This window comes from Protopterus annectens, chromosome 11.part0, assembly GCF_019279795.1.
Source record: "Protopterus annectens isolate FY-2018-M chromosome 11.part0, PAN1.0, whole genome shotgun sequence".
Taxonomy (NCBI): Eukaryota; Metazoa; Chordata; order Ceratodontiformes; family Protopteridae; genus Protopterus; species Protopterus annectens.
Genome location: NC_056745.1, coordinates 1,022,498,604 through 1,022,517,492, shown reverse-complemented (window position 1 = coordinate 1,022,517,492; position 18,889 = coordinate 1,022,498,604). Strand labels below are relative to the sequence as shown.

General features: G+C 37.3%; 1 protein-coding gene across 5 annotated transcripts in view; it reads left to right on the top strand.

Moving 5' to 3' along the window:
• TBC1D22A (TBC1 domain family member 22A) overlaps window positions 1–18,889 on the top strand; it is a 5,448,426-nt gene that overhangs the window by 468,290 nt on the left and 4,961,247 nt on the right. For all 5 annotated transcript variants that reach the window (XM_044088378.1, XM_044088376.1, XM_044088377.1 and 2 more), the window contains exon 4: window positions 7,629–7,808. In XM_044088378.1, coding sequence (XP_043944313.1) covers window positions 7,629–7,808 — 180 coding nt within the window. The remainder of the gene's footprint in view (window positions 1–7,628; window positions 7,809–18,889) is intronic.

Genomic DNA, 18,889 nt, shown 5'->3' with positions numbered 1-18,889 from the left:
GGAACACCCACAGAGATATCTTACTAAAAGGATACAAGGCTTAAACAATATGTCCTATATGTCCTACATGGGCCAACTCAAAGCCATATTACTGTACCTGGTATCCTACAGACTATTAAGAAGTGACCTGTGTCTGGCATACAAGACATTCACCAACCCAATTCTGATGGAGCTACTGCACATCAGCAAGTCAAATAGCATCAGAAATACTCAGTCTAGGCATCTAGACCTCTTCTGCAACATCAACAGAAGGGTTTGGAGGGAGAGGTGTATTTCACAGAGGACACTAATACTTTGGAACAGACTCTCCATCCACATAAAACAAAGCTCATCCCTGTCTATATTCAAGTGCAACTTGGATTTACTGCAGGTCTGCCCCCATACTACTAATGTACAGTGGCAACTCTTAAATGCTTTGTCATGCATGGGCCCCCTCAAATATCTGTGGTATGATCAGAGTGTTCTTACTAGCAGTTATATACAATTATCAACCATGGGATGGGTAAGATCAATCTGACACCAACTGGGATAAGTTACTGTAGTTACCAAAGGGGAAATTGGTTAGGCTTTAAACGGCTTATGAACTTGACTGAGTTAACAAGTCAAAACAAATAAAGTGAGTTTGACAAATTGATTAATTCACTGCTTAGAGGTAAAAGTGTCTGTGTCACTAAAATGATCAAACAAGAGGGAGATATTTTGCCAATAGGGAAGACTACAAATGGGCACAGAAGGTAGGCAAGAGGGGGCTGGAATTTACTGGGGAAAACTTGCAAAGGAACCAAGGTGTTAGGAGCAAATAACTAGAGATGGAATGAACTTGAAAAAACATTTATGCAAAAACACTTGTTGCTGTGAAATAAATCCTTTCCGTTTGGTTCTTGGTGGTAAACTTATTTGTTATGTTTCTAAGAGACCAAAATGTAATATAGTGGGATGAGGACAAGAAGAATTTTGGACTGCATATTAGAAGGCTGCCTTCCCAATCAAGGATTGATATCAGGCCATAGAAAAAGAGAAAGGGATAGTGAAGTCATAAGTTCTGTGGGTTTTTGTTTGGAGATATTTGTGTAGGTATTTTTATATATCAAGCAACTTCAAAGAAGTTTTCTTCAGATAGATAGCAAATGTTGGACGTGTGATGGGGAAGAAAGATATAAATGAGGCATGTTTTTGGAGTGTAATGAGCTGGCAGGGTTTAACACTTCGCTACAGAATACTGTGTCAGACATATTGGAGAAGCAAACGGTTGTAACTAAGAAATGTTTCTTTTGATCTGGGACACAAGATCTGAATTGCTTAGACACAGTAAGACCTTATTAAGTTTGATTCTACTGCCTAACAAAAAAGGAATTACTAGAAAATGGAAATCAAAATCTAAACCAACTATTTGAAGTACTTAAAAATTGTAAAAGAGATAAAAGAACTGAGATCTTTAGAAAAGGGAAGGAGCAAATTACATGTAAATAAATGGAATTTGTGGGAACAAAACCTGCAGAATACTGTTCAGGAGGAGGAGTGAGGTTTTAAGTAATGTTGCACTGAATGACTATTGTTACAATAAAGAAAAAAATACAAAGTGTTATTATGTGTATGTAAATGAAAAAATGTTAATATGGTTTGTTTTGTTTTCTATTAATGTACGTGTGAGTATGTCTTAAGTGATAATGTAATAAACATGTTAAAAAGAACAAGAGGGAGACCACTGAAGGAATCATAACTTACATTGCACGTGACAATATGGATGTGTGCAGAGCAAGTGAAATTAAAATTATGCAACAAAAGGCTTGTTGGTGAACTGGAATTGTGTAAAATGAAGTGGTGACTGATAATATATAACTGAAGTACAGATCAAGAAAATGAAATATATTGAGAAACTCTGAGATATCCAAAATGGTGTCCATAGGTAGCCATCCAGTTACACATAAAGCCTACTGTACTATGCATGGTTATAAGCATGAAAAAACTAAGTACAGAGTGGTTAATCAAAATTGCAAAGTTTTTGGCAGTCAGAATCATTTTAAGTAAGTTAAGTAAGAAGCAAAACAAGTCTGTTTCACATGATTTGTACATTAGTGTGTGTAAAGTACAAAGAAAATAAATATTTGTGGTTGCAGTATATGTATGTATATATATGTATATTGTTTGTTTGTTTGTGTCTTTCGGCTTTTCCCAGTTAGGGGTCGCCACAGTGGAACTCCGGTCCGCTAATGATTGGCAGTAGAGTTTTATGTGCTGGCTTGCTGGGCCTAACGCACAATCTTCAACGAAGGAAGGCCCGTTCATGCATGTCGCCACACAGAAGACGATCTAACTGAGAATCAAACGGGCAACGGCTAACTTTGAGGCGACAACGCTACAGCAGCACCACCACCGCAGTCATATATATATATATATATATATATATATCTACACACACAGAATGTAGTATGACGTGTGAAAGGCACGCAAAAATGCTTACAGTCATGCATCCAAAAGTCCAAAGCAAAAATGTCACTGCAGGTGCAGTTAACTTATTTTGATGCAGAATTATTTACATCATTGATGCAGGTATTAGACAGCATCACTGGTTTATCAGTATTTTTTTTGTATTAAGACAGCTGTATATATCAAATGTCTCCAGTTTACACTGATATATTTGGTGTTGCATTTTGTTGTAAAATAATAAACTGGGTTCTTGTAACAGCATTATCGATACACATTTTGATTTAAGTTGTTTGTATTGTTGATATGCGTGACAAGTGTTTGATTAGGTGGCATGCACTTTGGTGATGTATTTGGGGCATAGATTGAATCAGATGGGTCAGATATCTATTTAGTTGTGAATACAAGCATAAGAAGTTTTAAGTCTTTTTAAAATACAGGACTAGGAAACTTACTGTGGTGAAGTGAATTCACAGTATGACAGTGCAGAACAACTTGTATAGTACTGGATTTGCTATCAGAAAGGTTTCTGGTAGACAGTTCTAGAAGGTGCCTACTTATAGTAGCAAGAATATGACTATCAGTACATCACTGATAGTTAATCAGAAAAGCAATAAGCAAGAAGAAAATAGGTTAATCAAAATGCAGAAATATGGTGATTTGTTTACTGAGTTAGGCTGTTAAACTGAGGGAAGACCATGTGATTTATTCAGATGCAGTATTAGAGGTTCATTCACGATGGATAGTTCCTGTGGCTGTTAGAGGCAACAAGCAAAAACTGAAAAGAATACAAAATCTTGGTATTATTATTATTAAGTAAACTGAACCATGAGAATGAGCTAATAACTTGGTTATAGGCGCAAGACACTCTTATTTTTATACAGTCCTAAGACTTCAGCAAGAGAGAGGGAGTTTAAATGTGGGAGTGTTGTCCACAGCGGATTTTTGAAGTGTTTGCTACAACTGCTCCCATTTCTGAATATGTGTCTGTGCCAGATACTAATCAGCGCTTTTGACAAATCAAACTGATTAAATCTAGCTCTAAAATAGTACACTTTCCATAAGCCAGTGGGCAGGCACTGATTTTTTAAATAATGTTTTGCAATTTCTTCAACAGTGGAAGTATTACAGAAAGCTATTGTAGATGGTTTGGTTTTTACGGGCACTATAGATAATTTATTTGCCTGGAGATCTACCAAATATGGGAATGATGCAAGGCTAGTGGAGTTGGTAGATGGTCTAAGGCTAAAATGTTTGAAGCTGAGTCAGAGCAATTTTTTTTTTTTTTTTTTACTTTAGAAGATCTAAATGCAAATTTGGATAAAGTTACTATTATAATATGCAGAAAACACAAGATAAGTCATCTCTTATACAGCCTCTTGAATGGTTTAATATCTACCAAAGTTCCTGTCTAAATTAACAGATATTACAGTGCTATAGAAGAAACTGCTGGAACTTCACGTCATGGTCAGTATAGCAATCTAAAAAGATTAAGATTTTTACTAGACTTGTTACAGAAGCATTTACAGTAAAGCTTTGTGATGTATCTAAATTATTATGTACTTCAGATTGGTACATATCACCAGAGAGTGGGTGCAGTGCTAATGCTGTTAAGTTAAAACAGTAGTAAATTGGTCAAGAGCTTTGACAGAAGAAAAAAAAGAGAGAAGAAGGTGCAAAAAATGTCTGTAATTAATGACTGACAAGAGTTTCATGATTATATTTACAGCAACCTATAACAGAATCAGATGGCAAGCCATTGAAAATTTATATTTTTTAAGAAATCACTTAAAAGCAGCCAGGTCGATTATGCAAAATGCTGTTAATCTTTCAAAAGTGTGATTGAAAGTTCAGTTTAATATGGGGAAGCAAATGCACATAAAATTTACACTGAGAATAGCTTAAAGCAGCAAAACGTAGATTGAAAAGAGAAGGATATAAAAGTTCTCTAGTTTATTCTGTAGCTACCCATATATAAAGTGAGTGAGCTAAAGAAGTGTACCAGAAAAATAAATAAATAATTTATTAAAAGATGCCATAATGAATGGTTAGCCTGAGCAAATGAGGGCAGTGCATAAACACATTCAGTTATATTATCAATAAAGACAGAAGCTTGCATGTGTGTAAATGTTAATATTTTATCAGACAGAGTGATAATTCCATGTCAAATGAAAGCATAAATGTTAGAAAAGATACACAAGTCACACTTTGGAATTGTCATGTGTAACAAAGGAGTGAGAGGTGTCCTTTATTGTCTGAACATGTCTGAGCAAATAGAGAAAACTGACACAGAAGTTAGAGGTCTGTAATAACATAGCCATAATGCAAAAGAGGAACTGATTTTGAATGATATATTAGTTCTGCGAAGGAACAAAAGAAATATGAATTTATTCCTTTACAAAAAGAATTGTTACCTAGTATGTGTGGGTGATGATTGCAAGTTTCTAGAAATATCACAGATGGAGAGATACTAAATACTACATGTACCACTGCAGTAAATGTCATTAAGCGTATATTAGCAAGGTATTTTATACACAGTGTTTTGGGTTGTAACCCCCAATCTGCCACTCAGAAATTCAGGAATTTTTCAGTTATACTGGCAGTTTAAGCATACAACGTCTAGTCCTTGTCACTCTCAAAGGTAATTAAAAAGAGGAACATACAGTATAGATCAAACATCTCATGAGAAAATGTGATAATTTACCTGTAGCAGCATTTTCTTGACATTTTTGGAGTATATAAATTCACCAGTCCATGGCATAGCCTTATCTCAAGCACATGCTGGCCATAGGAAGAATACTTAAGCAGAAACCGACGTAGTGTGGTATATTGAAGATTTACCCATGGTTGGCGTGATTAAAGCCAACCGTGGGTAAATTTCAGTATACCACAACCATGGCGTCTGTTATTGCTATAATACAATGACATTATTTAAGAAAAAAAATACTTGCTTTTCTTAAGTAATGTCTTTGTATGACGGCACATTACTGTTCTTCCTCTGGTTGTGGTATACTGCTTCCTTGTGTTGATGTACTGCGCATGCGTATGGGACTTGCATTCCTATACATACCCAGTACATCAATGCATTGAAACAGAAACAACAGAGAAAAGGAAGTCTCCGTTGCTCTGTTTTTTTTTTTTTTTTTTTTAATTAAAAAAAAAAAAGGTTTTGGACACTTTATACCAACGGAAAAAGGTCCGGGGTGACTGGACCTTTTTCCATTGGTATATTGTGGGATTTGCAACGGGCATGCTAGCCAGTCAGCGTGCACGTTTTGGAATATTAATGGGGGTCATTGTATAATGAAAACTAACCTACATAAGGTTCCTTTATTTCCACTGCAAAATTAAGGTAATGCTGTAGACCTACTAAAAATGTGTCAGAAACTGTACTTTAACAGGGATTTTTTAAATTATCTGTTTTGAGGGAAAGACGCAGAGTAAGGACTTTCCATCAAGTGGACAGAATTCATCAAGAATGCATAAGGGTTAAATGCAAGTTATAATAGTTGAGAAGGGTACAGAATCTAGGTTATATTATGCTAAAGGCTGCTTCCTAAGTTTATAGAAAGGCTAACAGGCATATGTACAAGGTATATCAAGAAATCTTCTCCTGTAAAAAATAGGACAGATTCAAGCATTTGGAAGTATTACTATTTTGTCAAAGACTGAACAGTTTTTATATGTTACTTCAGAGGCATAGAACAATGAAGTGTCTAAATGCACTGCAGTCATTGCCCTAGTAATAATCCAAGCATTGTTCCAATACAAACAAAAGAATATTTTGAACTTGATACCATGTCTTGGAATGAAGCCAGGGCAGAGAAGTCTCAGAACTCAGCAGTATGTATGCACTTTGGAGATGGACCAGCTCTGTGGCACAGAAGATGTAGTCTAGGCTGGGGGTTGATTTGTGGAATGGTTCAATGAAGAGTTAACTGTGGGGGTAGGATGGGAATGAGATTTGTTAGCTCGTCCATCCTGGGGAGAGGGATAAAGGGATTTGCTTAGGCAGTTGAGCAGTGGAGAATGTGAGCTTCAGTGCTCTGGAACACTCACAGATCCTCAGAAGACCTCAATCTGCATTGAAGTCATAGCATGCTGGGTGTAGAGTTAGACATGTAATAATAATAAATCCAAACTGTCCACCAATAATGGCTTGCTTCAATCTAACATAAGCTGGCACTGTGGCTTCAGCTAACCATTGAAGATATAAATGTGTTGGTTAGGGAGTATTTAAAGATCAGTGGTCAAGGAGGACAAAAAAAATAATAACTTGATGATATGTATAATCCATATTGTAAATTGAACTGTTTGAACATTTTGAGTGACTGATAATTGTATATTCAATAATGTCTTATATCTGATTGAAATGTTTCTTGTAGAATTTGAATTTATACATTATTATGCATTATTATACATAAAATACCAAAATAATAATAAATATAGACTTTGGAATAATTGTTTATAGAATAAAAAATGCAGATTTCTATGTAATATTTATTGTAAAAGAAGATGGAGTGTAAAATGCAGTTTGTTATTCAATGAATGGGTGCTACTGGTAAGAATTATATGTTAATGTCACTGCCAGTATTCTAGGCCAGTCAATAAAGCTGCTGTTTTTCAGTGCACCTTATGCCTAAATGTTTGCATTATGGGCCATTTCTGACTGCACTACAGCTTTAATTAAAACAGGTAATTTTGTAACACATTCGTTGTTTATTGTAATGGTTTCCTTCAGTTTTTGGTTAATTAGGAATGTTGGTAAGAATTTATTTTTTTAATTTTAAGGTTTGGTGTATTAGCAGAACTAGATGAACTGTTAAACAAATGTAGTGGGTACACATTGTTTTGCAGCTCTTTGACATATGATTTGCTTACACTAATGGCTAAAGCAACATTAAAAACAAATATGTTTAAGACTTCTGTTGTGGTCTTCACTTTATTCACTGTCTGCTTTGCAAACTTTAATCAGATTTGTGACATATAAATGGAGGTTTAACAACACAATGCTCAGATGTTCCTAACCTCATTTTTTTAATTTCTGTAATGCTGCATAAAAATTTTCACAGATGATAAAAACACATCACCATGATTCACCTGTGTGGTCGTGTGATCAACTAAAGTATCTAAAGTTAAATTATTCACTGGTTGATAAAAGTTTATTGGCTAAGTGTTTAATCAGTGTTTGTTCTTGCATGTAGATGCTGCAGGTGAAAAGCCAACCCTACAGAGGCAGCAATCTCTTCCCTCACGGCCTATCATTCCACTTGTAGCAAGAATAACAGACCAGAATACCTCTGAATCACCAGCAATGACAGAAAGAGAAGCATTTCGATTGGACAAATTCAAGCAGCTGCTCGCAGGACCGAATAGCGATTTGGGTAAGTCTTAGAGAAACTTATATTATTCACCTTTATGGTAAATGAACTTTCAGCTGATATTGAAAACTGGTGTTCATAAATCTGCATTGCTGTTTAGAGTGATAATTGCTTAATTTTAAAGTTGGTAATTCTGGTGAGAGAAAGTCAAGTTACTGTATTTGTGTTTGACATTTTAAACATAACGATTCAGTGCTGGCTTTGTAAAGCCCATTTTCTTCAAGACTTGACAGTGCACTCTTGCTCATTGCAATGGACAATCCTGCAAAGTAAGAGTACACAGATTTTTTTTCTTGTGGACTTTATATCCAGAAGATTGTTACTGATATCTTAAGGAATAAAGGTTGGTTTAAAATCAGAAACACTGCTATCTCTCGTAATTTAATTAATGAGAAACTCATATTGGCATGTGATACATGCATCACTACATACGTGTCCAAAATTTGACAAAAAGAATAAAATTTCAAGATGCATGATTTAATGTATTTTTATGGTTAATTGCACATATTATATTTTGTGGCAACAACTTCAGTTGTTGATGCAGTCGACCTATTACTACTAAGTAACCATGAATAATGATGTGATGTAAGCTAGTTAAGTATCTTAGGAAACCTCACTTAAAGCTTTTCTTCATTTTAATTTTAGACAACAGGATTTGGCTATATTTAGCATGTTCATACCATTAACTTTGAGATGGTTGTAAAGTGGCAAAACATTTGAAATGTTATGTTATGCACATTTGCTTTTATGTATGAGAAGCGTTTTATTGAATTATAATGAGTAACACATTTTTTTCTGTGTTGACTTCCTTTTTTCAAATGTATTATCATGTTTGTCTTCAGTATCCATGTGCTAACCACTTGCCTGTCAGTACAGTCAGTTTTACTGCATCAGCGATTCAGTTTAGTGAGCTGAGCTGTGAGACTTGACTTGTTAGTTTGATGGTTACCCTGATATTTGACAGTTGGCATGCCCCTTATGGATACTGCAGCAGTCGCTCATATTTGGATTACTTAATTTATTCTCTAGGACATCTAGCCTGTATGGACAATACGTAGTGTACTTTAAATCCATAGCTTACAGTGATTGTGGCAGTTGGTATAGTGGCATATCTGCAACACATACACACAGGTATAGATATACTAATTTAGGAACTTATCATGTTTGCATATAAATTTACATGATATAGCTAATCTTTGGAGAAAAGTTTTATAGGGTTCAGTTTTGATTTTTTTATGTCAGCAGACATCTTGATGCAATGATTCCACTCATTTTCTTCAGATGCTTGTGAAATGGTATTCGTTAAGTGTTTTATTTCCCAATAGTGCTATAATTTATGAATGAATTTTTCAGCAATTTCTTGTGCAGCATGTTCAGTTGATGTACCTAAGCTGTGGAGCAGGGCTATAAGTTTGAGTCTAGTTGCAAATTCAATCATTACTGCCATTGTACATGCATTTTCTTTGTAATTCTCCACACTAGAGGAAATTTTGGCAAAGAAGTTTGATTAATACGACCCAAAGAAACAGTATAATAATTCAGCAGCCTGCTGTATTCTGTGAGCCGTCTGTGTTGCTAAGTTTATTGTGCATGTCCATCATATCCATTCAGGCTTACACAAGATTACATGGCATTGTTTGTAGGTGACTTTTAGCATAACCATTACTACTCAAGTTAAACTATTCATGCAGGCATTATGGATGAACCGTAATACCAAACAGGTTGGACAACGTGAAGTAAAAACAAACACAACAAAACTGAACTTTTGTTGATGAAATGTAGAAGTTAAAAGTGCTAAGGAGCGTGTTGATCCAAGCTCAAATGTAGCTTACCTTATGGACTTGCACCCCTTCCAAGAAATATAAATGTGATTGCAATGTTCATTGATTTTTTAAAAAAAGTTATTTGTGTTGTATAATCTCCAGTGTATTTGCATTATGCAGCTTCTGTTGCTAATTGCTTTAAACTCAGAGTTTAGAAAGTAGTTTCAAAGTAGTAACTGGTATTGTTTAACATGATGTTTGTACCTTAGTACATTTGTTTGATAGGTATTCTGTGGTATCTCATTGCTTCTTGAGCAAGAGTTATATTTTTCTCTTGATCCTACTAGCCTGGTCATCAGGTCCCCTATATCCCTCACCTTGCTGATTCATCCATTTTGTCTGACCTGGTACCCCACGTTAAAGGGGTTATAGTCTTTTCTTTCAGTTTTGAATTTGACGTGAACAGCTGGAATTGGAAATGAGACAATCTTTGACATGCCACTGTTCATAGTGGATCAATTTTTTTGGTATGCTTCTAATGCCCTGCTACAACTGTTCAGCAGGCAGGATGCAGTGTCCACCATGCTGGACCCAGTGCAGGTTTATGTTTTTGTACTCCATTGTAGTCAACGGTAGTGTGTGGTGCACTCTTTTAAATTTGAACTTTCTAAGCCCTTGTGCAGATGAGCTGCCCTATTGGTTCTTCTCAGATGGTGCTGTTGGGGTGGAGCTTACATCATCACCTTTAGAGGGATGTGTGAGCTGATGTTAGCTTCTCACTACCATCACTTCCTGGCCAACTTCTCCAGTGCCGTGGACTGCTGGTCCAACCCATTTAAGGTAGAAGCAGAGTCTGAACCTGCATGTTGCAGAGCCTTCAGAATTACAGAACTTGCCAAACTCTGACACTTTACAAACAGAACTTTGGACAGCTGCCTGGTGCATTTCTGCTTTAGCTGGCGTACTATGTTTGTTTTGCATAGCAAACAAGGTGTCATTCCTGGTATTCGATATTTTACGTTAGTCTACAATTATAGAACTGAATGTAATTAACTGACTACATATGGTGAAGCAGTGTATTTGTTTTTTCTGAAAATGAAGTACACTGTGGGTATTTAAGCACAGTACACACATCACAGTACAAAAGGCTGATTGCACTCTTCAAATAGCAGTCCATTTCTGTGTACATTTTCATCATCTGTGTAGTTATAATGGTATCAGTGAAGTATAGGTGGCATTACATTTTGAAAAATTAGCTTGCCATGTATTTCAGAACAGTCTTTTTAAATACTGTGATGAGGCCATATTCTCAGATACCTTCCTAGTGAATGCATTTTAAAGCTTTTCTTGCACTGATTAATTGACACTCTTTAATACAATGTTGCAAATAAGCAGTTGTCCATGGCAGGCTATGTAATATAACAAGATATTAGCACACACACTGTTTTGGGAGCATCTGGTTTAGCTGAATTGTGTGTGCTGATATCCCCTATAATGAACCCTATAGACTGCTTTATTGTTGTTATAAAAAATGCCTGTAATATTTTTTCAGTAGATGAAGAACTGCATCATACAAAATATTTTATTATAAAACAATTAGTGGGAGGGTGGCGTAATAGTTAAGGTGTTTACCTTATAGACACAAGAATCAGGGTTTAATTCTCACATAGGGTAAGTGGCTAGGCTTAAAATGGCCCACAAGGGCAGTTAGCCAAGTACTAATCAATGAACCCTAAATATAAACAAAAGAATTTAATAACCATCTACCTCTCAAAGGCAAAAAAATACAGTCTCCATGGGATCCGATAACATCCCTGGCTGTATCCTACATGAACTCGGGCATGAGCTCTCAGCTCCATTAGACACCCTATTCAACCAAAGCCTGAGCACTGGCTTCATCCCAGCTGACTGGAGGACAGCCACTGTTATCCCTATACACAGAGGTGGAGCATCCACTGACCTAGGCAATTATAGGCCCATCAGCCTAACTAGACTGATCTGCAAGTCCATGGAATGCATTATCATGGACCTTATAAATAAGGACATTGGCAACCTTCAAACGCTTAACCCCACTCAGTTTGGTTTTGTCAGAGGGAGATCATGCCTGTTAAACTTGGTCGACTTCTTCAAAACAGTCACCAAAGCCATGGACGAGGAGAAGATGGTGCACACCGCCTACCTTGACCTAGCCAGAGCTTTTGACACTATTCTCCACTCGGGTGTAATAGATAAACTCTCCCAGCGAGGTAGCAACCTGTATGTTACCAGATGGGTAGCTAACTGGCTTACTGATAGAACCCACTCAGTCAAAGTAGGGGAAGCCACTTCTAGTAGTAGACCTGTAACGAGTGGTGTAACCCAAGGATTGGTCTGGGGCTTCTACTGTTTGAGATATACTTTTTTGAGGTGCAAGTCAAAACCAGTGGTCTGTGGCTGACCAGGTTTGCAGATGACTGCAAGCTGGGCGCTGGCTTAAATTCCCTTAGTGATGTGAACATCCTCTAGGAGGGCCTTACCCAATCTAATGACTGGTGCCAGAAGCATGGCCTCAAACCGAATACCAAAAAATACATCATTATCCTCTTTGGGGAAAATGGCATCCCCACTAATTATCACATTAATAATAATGTACTAAGCACTGAATCAGTCATCAGGGACTTGGGTACCCAGATTGATAGCAACCTGACTTTTGACCACCACGTTGTCTCTGTTGTACAGAAGGCTTAATACATGGCCCACCTCATAAATAAGGGTATTTCGTGCAGGAACAAGGAGGTCATAACATCCCTGTACTCCTCCCTTATCAGACCCATTATCGAGTACATTGCCTCTTTCAGCATGTACCTTGCCAAGCACATGCAGCAACTGGAGAGACCACAGAGGTTCCTGACCAAGAAAATGCAGGGTCTCAAACACCTATCCTATACAGATAGGCTAAAAGCCCTGTCCCTCTACCCAGTCTCATACAAACTGCTCAGGGGTAACCTGTGCCTAGCATACAAAGCCATCTCAGACCCAGCATTGATGAAGTTGCTGCTTATCCATAAGTCAAACTTCACATGCACAACCTGCCTGCGAGGCCTTAACCTGGTCTGTGACATTAATAGAACTTGTTGGTGGGATAGATTTGTGTCCCAAAGACTCCCCCATCTGTGGATTAGACTCCCTGTCCATGTCAAGCAGAGTACCTCTCTAGCCCTCTTTAAGAGGAACCTGGATGGGAAACAGAAAATACACCCCTGGGAATCCGCCTGTGTCCCTGCTGGACAGGGGAAACAGGTGCTGACTTTGAGGGAACATGGGCGAAATTCTTGGCTAGGCTTATAAGGGCCTCCGGGTCAACAGCCTAGTATCATCCTATGAACCTGTAGACCTAATAACAGTAGTCAGTTTAATAAAATAGTTCCCATATGTCTTGTCCTTGCCATAGTATTTTTGGTCCATCTCATTTTCAAACATTACCCACCAACTGTTTGCATTTTTAACTAGCTGTGGACTTACTTTATCTAAACCTATATATATATATATATATATATATATATACTGTATACCCTTTTTCTTTGTACTCTTTTATCCCTGAGTTATATCTACACATTTCTGTGTTATCTTCTCATTTGTCAGCATGCTAAATAATTAGTTTTAAGTAAAATATAAAGTTCTACTTCATTCAAGTGACAAAATACTCACTAAGTGTGTTTGATGATAAAATATCTCAAATTAAATAATTTCTCGTTTTTATCTTTGATTGGCCGAACAGCACATATTTAACCAGCAAAGTTTGAACTTGCCTGTTAAGAAACATCACAGACATGAGTACTTAGCACTTTGTTTCTTAGGCTGTGTTTGTATGTTTAATACTGAGATTGTGATCTTATGGGATCCAGTAATGTACGACTATTTTTATGCAAGAGTTTTATGGCCTAATGGAGAGTTACTGAGTTAGTAAAACTCAGATGCAGTTTGGCATATGCAGCATACGAATGGTGCTCTAAAGAGAATAACAATTTTGTATGCATGGTTATACAGAGAGATTATTTTGATCCCAGCCTTATTTTGAGATTTTTGACATTACAAAGGAATCGGTACAATAGTTCACAAAGTCTAGAAGATGTTAAAAGCAAGAAATAATTTCATCTTTTGGTTTGAATTGTTGAAAATTCCTATAAAATATTTGTGAAAAGAATTTTTAAATATTCATTCACTTAATTTTCTAGCCTAGTTTAACAATATATTTCACTGTTTTAGATAATGAGTAGTACAGCAAATGGCGAATGCAGTGAAAAATATGTAGCACATTCATGCATCACAATAAACTATTAAAGTACTTGGGAGACATTCATCCTTGCAATAATTGCAATATGTTGTCAGTACTATGTAAGTAGTGTGTGTGTATGTATGTTTGTATTCTTCCCTTCTCTCTCTGTTGAAATATTTATTTTGCTTTACCCCATACAGCAGTCACCTACTGATACTCTAAAAGCATGTCCTTCATCTGTTTGTCAATATATCCAGCTTTTCTTGTTTTTTTTTTTTTTTTATATCCTCTGTCTTCAACCTTCTTGGTTTAAGAATCACCTGTGTATGATTTTGAGATGATTCTAGATACTGTGATAACAAATTTTTTCTCTCCATGTTTCCTCCCAGGATTGCTGTGAATATCCATTTCTCTTTACTGCATGCAGGTCATTTTTCTTGGTGTTGTCCACCCTTTCCTTTCAGATCTCCACATGTCTGCAGATTTGTTTTGTCACTGTTTCCCATTTCTACATGCATTTCCCCTTGCTTTTCGTCCTGAGCTGTCTACCTCTTACTTCTTAATCAACATCCTTTTCAAAATCATGTAGCTCCATTTTGCCCTAGGTAATTTATACAGTGGCATAATTTCTTCAAAGGTTCTGAACAGGACTTCTTCATCCTGATTCACCTTCACTTGCTCCTGTTTTGTTCTCACCCCCTTTTCTTGCCATACCTTTTTGTGTGTGCTTCTCCAGTTTCCCCCAGTATACATCTATCCCCCATATTGTCCTTCCTCTTCTTTTCCTCTGTTCGTAGCTGCCAACCTGCATCTGTTGGTTTGATCCCTCTACCAGAACTCATTATGCCTTGTGTTCATTTCAGCATTTTCTGTGGCTATGTAAGCCAATCCGAAAGTGGCAGTCCTTTCCACACTCTGAGCAGTAGTAGGCAGATATTGGTCTGGTATTATGGGCACAGATCTTCATGAGGGCTCTATTATCCTCTGCTCTCTTTGCCAATGTGGATTCATACATAGTGGTGCTTCCAGGCAATCCTGTCTGAGGCAAGAGAATGTCAGGTTTTGTTCATGCTGATGGAGAGAGCACCGAGGTCATGCTTGCATTTGTTTTTGTAGTGCAATTTGGGTCACCCTTTCAGTCTCTTTCCAGATTCCAGCTTTCCAAAAAGGAGCTCTTTCAGTATTTGGATGTCTGTCATGTGAGAGATATGACCCAACCAAATGCATGCATTGCTGTTTCAGGAGGGTGAACATGAAGGTGGTGCCATTCCTGTCAAGCATTGTACTGTTGGGAATCTTGTCCTGCCATGAGTTACTAAGTATGCGCCTTAGGCAGCTCATATGGAAAACATTGAGCTGCTGCTTCTGTTTTGAGCACAAACTCCAAATTTCACTGACATACAGTAATGTGCTCAGCACAGGCTGTGCAAACCTGCACCTTGGTGTGCACAGTGACCTGCTTATTAGCCCATACTCTTTGTCAGCCTGGAAAATGTCATGGCAGCTTTTCCAATGCATTTGTTGATCTCGCTGTCAAGCAACTAGTTGTCAGAGATTGTAGGTCCTAGTTACACAGACTCATGGACAACCTCCAGCTCATAGTCATTCACCATGATTGATGGCTTATTGCCCACAATTTGTCCCATCACCTGTTTCTTCTTTAAACTGATCATGAAGCCAGATTCTATACATGCATCTGCAAAGCAAATGATGAGTGACTGAAGTTCTTGCTGAGTGTGAGCCACCATAGTTGCGTCATCAGCGAACAGGAACTTCCTTAGATGCTTCCTAAGCACCCTGGTTTTCGATCTAAGTCTCAACAGTTTGAAGAGGTTGCTCTCCATTCTGGTTCGGAGAAAGATGCCCACTGTAGCAGTTCTAAAAGCAAATTACAACACAACTGAAAAGAAGATAAACAATCCTGGAGCCAGTAATACACCCCTGCTTTACTCCACCGAGAATCTCTGAAGGAATGTATGATGGGATCATACAAGCCATCGGCCCATCTCAGTGGAAGATCTCCCTACTCAAGTCAAGCCTCAGATGAAGTCTTGAAGGATAGAATCAAGCAGATGGCATGCTGGGGTGGAATACTACTTGCAGCTGTATGCCAGAGAGACCATATGCATGGAGTGAGCCCTGAATGCCTCTGCCAACTGTCACATCCCTGCACTTGCCCAGTAATCAAGGAGCCTCAATCCTCACCACTGGTAGCAGTGAGGGCCTTACACAATGGGAGGATGATACGTACACAAAAAGTAAAGTACAGTTTCTCTTAAGAGCACACTGAGAGCACAGTCAGTCTGGGGCCTGGTTTCTCCCTCTTTCTCCAGATCCCCAATAAGACTCCCCACACTGGCACAGCTATAGGGTTAAGATCTCAGCTGAGGGGTCAAGCCAACAACTTCAACACCATCTGTGTCCAACCAGTGCTTTATGTCCCTGCCCAAGTAGCTGACACACACACACACACACACACACACACACACACACACACACACACACACACACACACACACACACACACACTCTGTGAGATTTGATTTATATACAAACACACAGACACTCCTGGGAAAGGCTGGCACACGTTTGCTAGCTATGCCTCCTTCTGCCCAGACTATAAGATAGTTATCACTGCCAGAAACCCCTCTTAGCTACTTAAAGCCCTTAGAAAGGGTGACCAGTCCTACTGTGTAATGTTACTATTATCCAAATGGCAGTGTGACCAAGAGCAAGGCTGTTGGAGTGGCCTATACATTATCACCAAATACATATGCAAGTACTCTTAAAGGGCTTAAATATCTCTTAACAAACCAGCCGCAAAAATTGGTTTAAATATATTTAATAATAAAAGAACAAGACAATACTCAATCAACACAGTTACTTCAGAGTTCAGAATCACAGGAAATATTTTAAAACAACATTGCAGGACACTCCCAAATAAATGCAGAAAACATCTAAACTAATCTTTGTTATATTCCTATATATATATATATATATATATCCAAGAGAAATCACTATACCCTAGTTACTTACTATTAGCAAGGCAAGTGCAGATGAGTGGATGTTCTTGTTAGGTCCAAGACAAAACGCAAAGTGTGCACAGTCTCTCTCTCAGAGAGTTCTTAAATTACTATCAGACATTACTGCTGTGTCAGTTTGGATGACATCACTCTTTGTCACCTGCCTTCAGTTCCCAGGCTAACAGATATTAACAAAATTTTAACATCTCTGTGTGAGAAGTACATCTCTCTCAGAAGTGCAGCTGCTAGGAAGTCATAGAGCAATAAAACACTTTACATTTTAAACATAGTAAATACTTCTCTCCAAAAACCATAGAAAAAACTTCTAGCTCTAGACATCCTGTCTTCTTGCTGCAATGAAACTAACTTTTATAGCACATCATAAAGCACATAATTTCAACTTATTTTCTTGAAGTTTTGTAAGTTAATCTTCTATGTTCCAGCTGGGTATGCTGTGGTTACATTCTTGAAGCTTAATACATAACATACAGTTCTGTGTAAATCTTATCAATATTCACAAATGAGACAGAATTATTTACAAAATTCCAGATAGCTGGCTGGCAGTGTCACACCAGCTATGATTGAACTTCATGATGAGCCTACCTTGGAGGAACTCAACGATGCACTCTCTTCAGGAAAAAAAACAGAAAGCTTGTTTTCCCTCAGAAATCCTTAAATGTGTCAACAGTAGTCTAATCTCAGAGCTGCATGGAATACTTTACCAGTGCTGAAGAGAAGGTAGTGTACTGAAAGGTACGAAGGATGCTAACACAGTTAATATCTATAAGAATAAGGGTGACAAAAGTGATTGTAACAACTATTGTGGCATCAGTTCTCTGTATTGTGGGAAGGTGTTTGCACACATTGTCTTGAAAAGGCTCTACGTACTTGCGGAGAGAGTTACCCCGAGTCTCCATGTGGGGTCAGAGCTGGACAGTCTGTTATAGGCATGGTTTTCTCTGTTAGGCAATTACAAGAAAAATGCAGGGAGCAGAACAAACCTCTGTATATTGCCTTCACTGATCTGACCAAGGCACTCGACTTTGTCAGTACCAAAGGTCTGTTTGCAATTTTGGCAAAGATTGGCTGTCCTGCAATACTGCTTAGCATTATCAGGGCCTTCCATGAAGGCTTGAAGGGGACCATCAAGTTTGACAGATCCACATCTGAACTTTTTGAGATTTATTGTATATATTTCCACATAAAAACTTTCCAGTCTAAACTTGAAGTTCAAATAACTTATTTAAATAACAGCTTTATTAGCATCTGTTGAGTCACTCAGTCCACTACTGTCTAAAATGTTCCAGAATTTTGCATCAAAATTATTATTTATAATTAACTTGTATAACTTGGACAAACTTCCTTTGTAAAACACAAAGTCCAAAAGAATGGTGCAATTGGTGCTCTGAAAAGAACTAAATAACCAAAAAAGCACCAACATTGCGAGTCCTCAGTAAAAATTTAATGAAATATTGTTAAGCGCTTTCATCAACAAGTATGACTTCTTCAGAACAAAGAACAATCAAACATACCAAGTTTAAATACACAAAACCAGTCAGCCATTGGTTCGAATGTACCCAATGTTGTCAAAAAAGAGTTCTTAGCTCATGAATATATAATCAACCAAAATACCTGCAGTTGTGACATTTTTCCGAAGAATAAAACCTTTTACTTTAAAAACACATTGGCAACAAAGACATTAAATATACATCTGTTTTAAACAATGGTCAACAAAAATTCTCAAAAGGCTTACTACTCTGTTAAATATATACAATTATTTGAAACTGCTTGCTAAATATTACTTAGTAATCATGATCATGTTAACCTGAAAAATGTAAAAATATACGTAGTGAAGTAATATTTTTCTTAAGTTTGTTCCATTAGTATAAACCTGTAGGTGAATTTTAAGTTGTTTTCTTTTCAACAAGTTTTATGCAATTTAATACTGTTAAACCAATTCTGCCTTTTCTTTCAAAATATATATATATATGTTTTTCATTTATTTTTGCAAGGGGGCAAGCCTCCCGCACCCCACACTAATTA